At 33.2% G+C, this 10,855-nt stretch overlaps 1 protein-coding gene across 6 annotated transcripts in view; it reads right to left on the bottom strand.

Moving 5' to 3' along the window:
* Window positions 1–5,328: 5,328 nt before the first annotated feature.
* The window catches only part of LOC145690544 (1-acyl-sn-glycerol-3-phosphate acyltransferase alpha-like), a 277,314-nt gene continuing 271,787 nt past the window's right edge, over window positions 5,329–10,855 (bottom strand). For all 6 annotated transcript variants that reach the window (XM_081765526.1, XM_081765523.1, XM_081765522.1 and 3 more), the window contains exon 6: window positions 5,329–9,066. In XM_081765526.1, coding sequence (XP_081621652.1) covers window positions 8,897–9,066 — 170 coding nt within the window. In that variant the 3' untranslated portion in view covers window positions 5,329–8,896. The remainder of the gene's footprint in view (window positions 9,067–10,855) is intronic.

Genomic DNA, 10,855 nt, shown 5'->3' with positions numbered 1-10,855 from the left:
AAAAGGAGGCCCCACACTATACTAAGTATGATTTTCACACTTTTGCAAACGTTTTAGATTTTTTGTCCAATCCATATATATATATGTGTAACTTAACATACTAAACGTTGGGAAGTGATTCTTGACACCGGAGATAAAACAAAAAGTATAGATCAACCTGGGTGTAGAAATGCCTCTGAGCTATGACCACCCGAAAATTCTCGAGAAAATGCATCAGCAGCCATACTCGAGAACAAAATGTCGGATTGAAATCGTGCAAAAAGGAATGTCAATTATTTTTAATCGTAGATTCCATTAGTGTACAATCGGATGTAGTGCAGTGGCGGTGCAAGGGTGACTCCCAAAGAAACTGGAGTATTACTTCGAGTATTTTATCCTACATTGAATGAGGAAAACGAACAACAATCAAGTATACCTACAAGATTTCAACAATCAAAAGTAATAGTACATCTTTCAAGTTAGAACACCTACAATCCGAAAGAAAAAGAGATACACATGTGTGAATGATCTATTTCGTCTCAACATAGAATAAACTCTCGAAAGAAGAATTTAAATGAAAAGAAGTCTTTAACGTGTCACAGTTATATTTTCTAGGCTATTGATAACAGATGATAAGTGAACGGCTTTCTGTTCAAGTAACTTTGAACCAGATTAGATTTATAATGACAGTCATGCGGCAAAAATCATTTATGATGAACGAGAGTACAAGCGATTCTTGATATGATAACAGTGATTTCCACAAATTATGTGAATACCATTTGGGCAGAAGTAAGCTGCATTAAAAAGTTTCCTCCTCGTAATACGTAATTCCGTGGAAGATTATAATTCCGAGCACAGAAGCAATGAAACTCGACAAAACAAGCTGTTGCGCGTGTTGCACAGTGATACAAAGAAATACAGAATTACCGATTTATTCTGTTTCGTACAAAGGACGATAACTGTGAAACACTCAGAAGTACCTTGCACAGAATTTTTGCAATATAGTATGTGTACACGAAACAGCTGTGAAGAATAATAGTTCACAGTCTGATATTGTCAACCGTTGACCGCATTGCAAAGATGACATTGATGAAGCAAATTTTTCCTCGTGCGGTCAAACACATCTGAAATTTCGGAAGTGATTGCCGCAGCTATGTTAACTCGAGCAACAAGTTCTTCGCCTGTCGTGGCTAGTGTTGCATATAAAAGGCGTTTCATAACCCCCCAAGTAAGAAATTAAGGGGCGTGAGATAGGGTGAAAGTGATGGTCATAACACAGGTCAATCTCTCCCAACCCAAGTATCTGGGGATATTTTATTTAAGTAGGTCTGCATATTCCTGTCAAAATGTGCAGGTGCACTGTCATGCTGGAATCACATCTGCTGTTTTATGTTCAAGGGCACACGTTCTAACAATTTTGAGAGAACATTACATAAAAATAAATTATACGTACTCCCAAACAAGCAGGCCGGTAATAAATAAGGTCCTACCACAAAATTATCACCATACTACACCGTGCGCTCACACTAAATCTCTCTGCTGATCGTTCACTAGAGTTGCATGTGTATTTTTACGTCCTACACATGGCTACTGCTAATTTCAGGACGATCTTTGATCATTCCCAGTACGCTGTCTTCAAATTCAACTGTTCACATGGTGCGATTTCTTCCGATTTTACGTAGGAGAAATTAAAGAGAACCTATCTCCCGAAGGTGAATACGGAGGCGTGGAAAAAATAGAGGGACAGTTACTCTAATATGAGGGCGACGGTTACGTTAAAAACGTCTCACCTCTAGGATATCTGCCAGTTCGTGGACAGTGTAATCTGCCGTTGGGCAGGCACATAAAGATTAACAAAATTCATTTTACTAAAACATTAAAGTCTACAGTTTTACACGACCGTGAATACCTGGACACAACACTCTACCGTTGTACGCAACACTTCCTATCCTGTTATACAGTAATTCCACACGTAACATCAGAGCATCTGACTTTATATACCACTCACAAGTTGCGTCAGATGCCTACTATAACACAGTCACGCTAATTTATACAATTCCATATCAAAACTGCAATACAGCCTTCCGCGAGCCACTCGCAAGTGGCACACAAGGGACGATAATTCCGTACGTGCTGCTACATTTAAGCAGAAGTGCCATATTCTCTTTCCTCAGTGTTCGGTATTTCATCCAGTTCCAAAGTACATAGAGAACGTCGAAAAAATATTTTCCACCATATGTAGTATGTGTGTTCTTCTAGAAACAATTTTCTTCTAAAAAATTGTTCCACCAGTGACAAAATCAAAATATAAGTGGGCTACACAACGACACTATTTTGGTATATTCACAGTAGGAATGTAGTTTTCGTAGCTCAGGATTAAAGGGCGTTTTCCTAACTCCAAGAGAGGGGAAAAGCCCCTCGATAATATCCCTGGAAGAAGATTTACCTGACGGATAAATTAAGTATACTGTCCCAGCGCATTTCTTTGTATCGTTACGCAACGTGTACAACATCTCGTGTTTCGTCCATTTTTGTTGCTTCTGTGCACAGAAGTATCATATTCCACGGAATTACATATTACGAGGAGGCAATCCTTTACTGCAGCTTCCTATCGCCCAATATGTAGTCTATCTGGAGAATCCGTTGTACACTCGTTGATCACATATGATATTTGCATTTTTGAATATTACATGTTCATGTTTCTTTATATGACGCCTGACGGTCCTATGCACAGCCATTTTAAAATTTAATCTAGGTCAAAGTTATTTTTTCCATTTTCACGCACTCGTAACTTTGACAGAAAGCCGTTTATTTATCATCCATTATCAATAGCCTAGAAGATATAACTATGATGCGTTAAAGACTTGTTTTTGTTTATATTATTCTCCCGAGAGTTTATTCTGTGTTCAGACGAAATAGATCATTCACACATGTGTATCTCTCTTTCGAATTCTAAGTGTTCTAATTTGAACGATGTACTATTATTTTTGATTGTTGAAATCTTGTACTTGATTGTTGTTCATTGCCGTCATTCAACGTTTGATAAAACACTCGAAGGAATACTCCAGTTTCGTTGGGAGGCACCCTTGCGTCGCCACTGCACAATATCCGATTGTACACTAATGGGATCTACGACTAAAAATAATGGACATTCTCTTTTACTCGACTTCGATCCGGTGTTTTATTCTTGAGTCATGGCTGTTTTTACTTTTTTCCGACAAATTTTCGTGTGATCAAGGCGCCAGAGGCAGGCATTTTTACACCCAGGTTGGTGTATATTTTTCGTTTTATATCGTGTCAGGAGTCACCTTCTGAAGTTTATGTTAATTAAGTTACACCCTGTATATATACGGCGCCATTTTATGTATTAATACCCAAAGTTTGTTTAATAACGTAAATAGCTAAACTCAGTGATGTAATGCTCCAATTTTTGGTAGGCATTCGCTCCATCGTTTTCGCAAGTGTAGCGTATACGCAAGACTACTCGACATATAGCACCCGAATATACGCTCATTCTTTCAAAATTTAAGGTGAGTATACGCCGGAGTACTAAAAATTTAGGTGGATATACGCCGTATACTCCCGTATACGCCCCATTACATACCTGGCTAAACTGTGAAAACTTCTTTACTAGAGAAACACTTTTTATTTCTTGTAAGATTTTTTTTGTCAAACAAAATGAAGCTAAATATATACTAGTAAATCAATATAGCTATATTTTAGAAATACAATAGGCACTGATTATTCCAATACGGCTCTAAAACACACAGGAATAATCACATGACAAGGGCGCCTTATGTAAAGGGCACACCGTACCCCTCACGGGTTCTTTACCAATAGTATGTACTCACTGTACAAAATTGTGCCATACACAAGAATAAAACCGTTTACCTTTGATCGCAAGGGCGCCTTTGCAAAGGGCGCACTGTACCATTCACGGGTTCTTTTCCAACAGTAACAGTATGTATTCATTGTACAGAACTATGGCATGCAGAAGAATAAATGAAACCGTTTATCTTTGTGTTTTCGTAAGGGCGTCTTATGTAAAAGTCACACTGTGCTTATCATGGTTCTTTACCAATAATAACGGTAAGAATTTATTACTAAAATGTACCTTTATATATAATGTGATGTTTCGGAGGGCGCACCGGGACATGTCCCGGTGTCCCTGTGGGCCAGCACGGGCCTGGTAGTTGGTGAGTACTTCAAATTATATGCCCTTAGCCGAACTCCCCCTATAAAAATTGTTGCGTGAGTGCCTTAAGATTCTGAAATACGTATTTTTGGATAGCGCACATATCAATTCCTAAGTGAAGTCTTGACCCGACTATAGTAGATCCCATAGTTTTGGAGCTATTGACCTTTAAAGTTAATTTTTTCATGTTTTCGGCAGCCTGTAAGTCCAAAAGGAAACATTTGTGCACCCAGGTTGGTCTATAGTTTCTGTCTTATCTTGGTGTCAGGAATCACCTCCCAAACGTTGCCGGTGCTGTTTCGAAACACCCAATAAATAAATAAATAATAAATATATATATACCCTAATATATATATAGGGTTTTAAATATAAAATTGTTCCATTTCTTCATATGCATATTTAAAATATCTACTTCATAATTATTTTAATATCACAATAAATTTACTTTTCTGAACTTTCAAATTTAAAAAGTAATAATCGTAAAATAAGGTTCAGTAAATTGTGTGTTCCTGCAATTGATACTTAATATTAAAATACATATCGCAATTATATTTTAAGGAACATCTAAATGTTTACATTATAAAGCAAACGTTCAGGTTTTGAATATAAATAATGTTTACTTTATAAATAGTGTAATAACATGAGTGAACTGCAGCATTTTAAACTATTTTTTAGTGTGCCCGAGCTAGAAAACGTTCCAAGATCATTAGAACACAAATGGATGGTTAGAAATGGATACAAAAGAAAGTATCAATAGAAATGATTTAATTAGATAGTCTTCCTGAATCTTATTTAATTAGGGAAAAACTTGTAGTTTAAAATGTAATATGTAGTTTCAATTATATTACAGGTTCTCAATCACAAAGGTAAGAAGATCTACTTGAAAAATATTAATGATTCTTCTTTCACCGAACTATAACCTTAAAAATATAAACTTACTTATTCCTGACGAAGAAAACAGAAGGTGCCAATTACATGAATTAAAGAAGTTATCTCTTACAAAATATCAATTACGTGAATTACAGGAATTATATCCAAATAGGCCACTACGCTTTTCTTTTTTTTTTTTTTTAATGGCACTATTGTGCACATCTACTGGATACTTACTAAATTTAGGTTAGTTTTCTGTACAAATTCTCAAAAGAAAAAGACAATTGTCTTGCAGTCTTCCGATATTATTTATTCTATAACGATTTAAAATGTGGCAATCTTGCCACTACATCAACATCTTTCTTTTCTCATTGAATTTGCTATGCAGCAAAAAAGGAAGAAAAATAATGTTTCTAGAACAAAACATCTTAATATTTCACTCATACAATCATACGTACGTACGTACTGACATACATACATACATACATATATGCAAACATACAAACATATACTATATATGTATCACTTATGAAGAAAATAGTATTTTTTATTTACAAAGTGCACAATGTTTACATGTGTGTATATTATTTATAATAGACATAAATGTTTCTTTTTCTACCTAATACGATTAAAACATTAATGGAGTATTATTTCTTACTTTGCAAGTTCATAGATGAATTTCTGAATGTACCTAATAATTGCAAATCAAATATGAGAATTAAATAAATTAGCATTTGTAGATATCTGAATATGTCATAAAAGAGAAACTATATGTTTTTACAATTTTTACGAAATTAATCTAGTATTACAGTTATTCATACCATATTGATAAATGATCGATTATTTTGAGAAAAATAACCACGCAAGAGCTGTTCAACTGGAATGGACATATTAAATATGGTTAAATATAAAATGTATTCAATGAGAACTATGGAATATCATTATGATTGTCTGTTAGTAAAATTTCTCAAACAGAAATACCACAAGAAGTTAAATATTATAGTAAGAGAGTTAGATGGTGACTGGTTGAATAGTTAGATGAATCATCCAAGCTCCAACTGTTTAGAATTCTTATGGCGCAACTATTGAAACTAAACTAATTGGGGGCTTCCTTCCATTTTTTTAAACTGTATTTTCTATCCACAGTAGATTAAATGAATGAAATGAAATTTGTAGTTTTACATCCGATGCTTATGCCCTTTAGGCTAAAGGAGATGAAACAGTAGATTAAAAAATTACATTTGGTACGTGAACTTGCTTAGAGAAATTAACATTTGGAAAGCATTTTACTCCATTAATGTTGCTACTATACTTTCACCATTCCTTATATAACAGTTAATATCACATTATTTCTTTTAGCATATGGTATATGTAAAAGAAGAGCACTTCACGCTCAAAACTATCTTCAGTTCCTTTAGTGATAGTGTGAAAATTTTATTATCTTTGTTTCTAATATACAAAATACATTATTTTTTATATATATACAGACATATGTGCAAATATACTTTTGAATATATATAGTTCACGTGATGATAAGGAGTGAGGAGCGAAGTTTTGCTGTAATTGTACTTACCTCTGTGTGTGTATTTGTGTTGTGTATTCTGAGAAAGAGAGAGAGAGATAAATATGTATAGTTAATACCCCAGAATTGTATTAAGGCTATCACTAAACGCTCAAATTCATAATTCCTTTGAGCATTCTAGATATGATTTGTTTCTATTTATTACAAGTCTTTAATATCCTTTCATACTTCAAACTGGAAGTACGACTGTTTAAAAAAAAAAAAAAGTTAATTTTTGAGGAAAGTGTGTTGAAAAAGGCATTCATTCAGTCGAACATTTTTTTAATAAAAAAAAGACATATTATTTTTTTCTTTCTTATTGCTTCTACAGCGAACGACACACTATAAAACCAGTGACATGAGTTGAAAAATGTCATTCTAACTTATTAAATTGTACTTATTAAATTTCTCAGGAAATATGAATATACATAATTTCGAAAGTGAATTTAAGATTGTAAGCGTAAGTAGCCCATATTTTTCTGTTCCTCTTTTTCTGGTAGAGGAAGACGAACATAACAGTAAAATGTTATCTTACACAAAAACGTTGTCGTCATCGTACAAATAGTAGCTAATTCTTCTATTGTCTACATCGTCATTAATTGACTTGAGGCTAGAATAGTCCAATCTTTATCCTTCCTTAAGAGTGCAAATAAGTAATTTTTGTTAACAACAAAAAAACTCATTTGAGTCACATAAATTTATTTTTCATTGTAATTTATGACCCAAGTTTTTAATTACGTCCTCAACACTCGCTGCTAGAAAATATGCTTTCTTACATACACTCCCATAGAATCCTCTTTCTAAACCACAAGCTATTATTTTTCAAGCATGATCTCAATGAAACTTTATCTATTTTTATTTAAATCTGACGGTGAATTTCATACTGAATTTTATTATATGCTATACTACAGTATTTTATTTCCAGTCTTTCAACTTGTAAAAATTTGGTTTGTTCCTAGGGTCATATTACTTATACCATTAGTATTTAGGAAAAACAAGTATTATCAAATATGAAATAAATGTAAGACATGTAGCGAATATATTTAGATTTCAATACACGAAATAATAGAAGTGATTGTTACAACGAGTTATTTCTTCCTCATTTAGTAAATTAATTTCTTCCTCATTTAATATGTTAATCTACTTAATTTTTGTTAAAAATAATGACATATTTGATTGATTAATGTATGATTACATGACTGGTAGTAATTTTAATTCATGAAATGAAAAAAATATAATGTAAATAGTCGTGAGCTTTAGGATTCTACTTAAATCTACTTTCGTAAACAATTTTGACAATTATATTTTGTACCTAATTTTCACAAGATACTGCGTCTAGTCTTTCAAATGTGCCTGATATATCATTACGCTGCAATATCTGGATGAATGAAGGAAAAAAGAAAACTTGTTTGCTTTCAACTTCAATCAAAACCAATAACAATCTGACGGATGTTTTTATTCGTGGTCATTATTTAGGAAAAACAATGCCCAAACAAAAGTGATCAATAGTATCACTAACATTTTATTTCATAAAGTATTTTAATTTATGAAATGAATTTTAAATTTACAGACAATGAAGCTCCGTCACATCATTTTAATCAAGCTATTTTCAAAACTTTAGTTTACTTAAAAAAGACAAAACAAAATACAAACACACATATATACATATATACACACAGAGAACATAATAATTACTCAAGAAACTCTTAATACTATTAAATACAATGATAGTAGTTTACCTAATTTCGATTCAATTACTGTTATCCAACTAATATCAGTATTTAAATAGATCTCAGGAATTAATATAGAAAAGCATTTTTCACTTTATGATGTTTCTGTGGAATGGTATTGAGGAAATTCAGAATAAAATATAATTTATAATCTTCTAAAAATCCTAATAGCGTGTTTATGGTGATCTTATGGCTTTAGAGAAACTCCGAATAGCAGAAAGAGTATCGTATTACTATTATCTATTTTATTTTTATGCACTTAGTATTTAGAGTGATACTCGCATCAAACAGTACATATTTTCTCTCTATTGATCTGAACAGTGAATTGGAGAGTGAAAGAAGTCCTGAAATTAGACATGTCACAACCAAACCTAAGGTGATACTTTCTTAACAAAATAATATTAATTTGTTATTAGTAACTTATAGTGGAATGAATTAACTCTTAGTTGAAAATATTATTTTTCAACTCATGTTTCTCGATTTTAGAGTGATCTAATTATCATTCTTTCTCAGTCAGATTCCTCAACAAAACAATCATATTAACAGAGTTGATGTTCTTTATCACTGATCCAATCCTGGATAGTTCGGCGGTAATGTTACTCTTAATTCCTTTGAAACACTCTCGTATACTTTCATCATAGTGTTTCGAGTAGTTTCAATCAATTGCGGCATATCCTCGTACGTAAGTCCCTCTGTAGAAATAGGGGGCAACGCTGTAACGATAACTTTGCCTGAAAGTACAAATATTTTCAAATATTCAGTGTTTGAGGTACAACTGGAAACATAAATAAATTAATACAAGTAAATTATAACATTTATTATAATCTAAACACAAACTACGATGCGATACTGCTTAAATAAAATGCTGATATATATATATACACAGTGGCGGATCCAAGGGAGGGGCTATAGCCCCCCCTTGACGCTCAGGTATACACTGGATAAAATGGGCTTCAATTCTGCTTTACACTGGATAAAACGGCAAAATATGGTTTAGCCCCTCCCTTGATCATATCCTGGATCCGCCCCTGTATATATATATATATATATATATATATATATATATATATATATATATATATATATATATATATATATATATATATATATATATATATATATATATATATATATATATATATATATTTAGTTTGATGTCCCACAATTATCCACCGAGGCTATGGGAAACAATGATGAATGATTGTGAATAAAATTGTGGAATAAAGAAAGGGGGAGGAAACGGGAGAATTCAAGAAAACTCACGCACATAGTGTTCGCCAACAATAAACCCCACTTGTAATGGACTTTATATATCAAGCACTTTATTTAAGTGGTATGGTATTGCAGTTTTCTACACAAAATCATAAAAATGTGAAGCAAACAAATAATTAAATACAAAATGAGATCCATCTGAGATCATACTTTTACTAACGACAGGATGCAACAAAATTAGTCTAGCATAGTTTTCTTTCATGATAGAACGGACCTCTCGTGATCTTCCATATAGATGATATAAATCTCCCTTCCAAAACTTTATGTTTCCCTTTAGGTACCTCTTAGGTTCTCAATAACTCATATCAATGCGCTATGAACTACACACCATATTATTACTGGAGACTGGTCGTAGAATTAACGACAGAGACCACGTGAATTTCGACATTTTATAACATCTGGAAATAAAGCGCCTCAATGGGCTATCCAAATCCAAGATGTCAAATTGCTTTTCGGAAATTCGATAACTAGCGAGAACATGGGAATTTAGCAATGCTCCTTTACCTGTCCTTTTATCGTTTCAAACTCTGGGAAGGGGTTCGTAAATGACACATCCACATAATTATTCTATAGCATTGGTCGGTTCAGAAATATTTTCTTTCTAGGCTCTGTTGTTCTTGATTGAAGTGGCGAAAGAAAAGTACTGTTTAGTTAACAAATTTTAATAGTATATAATATGTAGACTTCCAAAATATGCTATACGTAAGTGTCGAAATCTTGTAGAATGGCTATTTGTCCGTCCGTCTTTCTGTCTGTTGACGGTATCAGAGAAGAAAGCGGTAAGACATAACGAGAAACTTTTTTTTTTCAATGGATTCAGTGCTCCATGAATAGGATCCATCTCCACCATTAATCCTCTATTCAAACCGGCAGTGGTTAAAATTAACAATTCCTGGTTTCAATGTTTATCGCCATAGAACTAAAACGGTACCATAGCGACAAGCAGTTTTCTTCAATCGCTTCTGTGTCTCAAGGGAACATATTGTCACAAGCCGCAACATTCTACCAAATCCGGAAGTAGTTGAAATTTACTAGTACTTCCGATCTCAATACTGATTTTTATAGAGCAAAAATGGTAAAACATATCGAGAAGCTGTTTTTTGCAATCGATTAAGCATCCCAGGAATGGGTTCCAGCCCCTCATTTAACCCTCTTTCAAACTGGAAATGATAGAAATTAACCATGTCCAGTCTGGAAGCTTATTGCTGTAGACAGAAACTATAATAGACAGCGATAGCCTGTTCCTTG

Source organism: Thermobia domestica, chromosome 7 (assembly GCF_964235325.1).
Source record: "Thermobia domestica chromosome 7, izTheDome1.hap1.1, whole genome shotgun sequence".
NCBI classification, from domain to species: domain Eukaryota; kingdom Metazoa; phylum Arthropoda; class Insecta; order Zygentoma; family Lepismatidae; genus Thermobia; species Thermobia domestica.
This window is presented reverse-complemented; position numbering and strand designations above follow the sequence as displayed.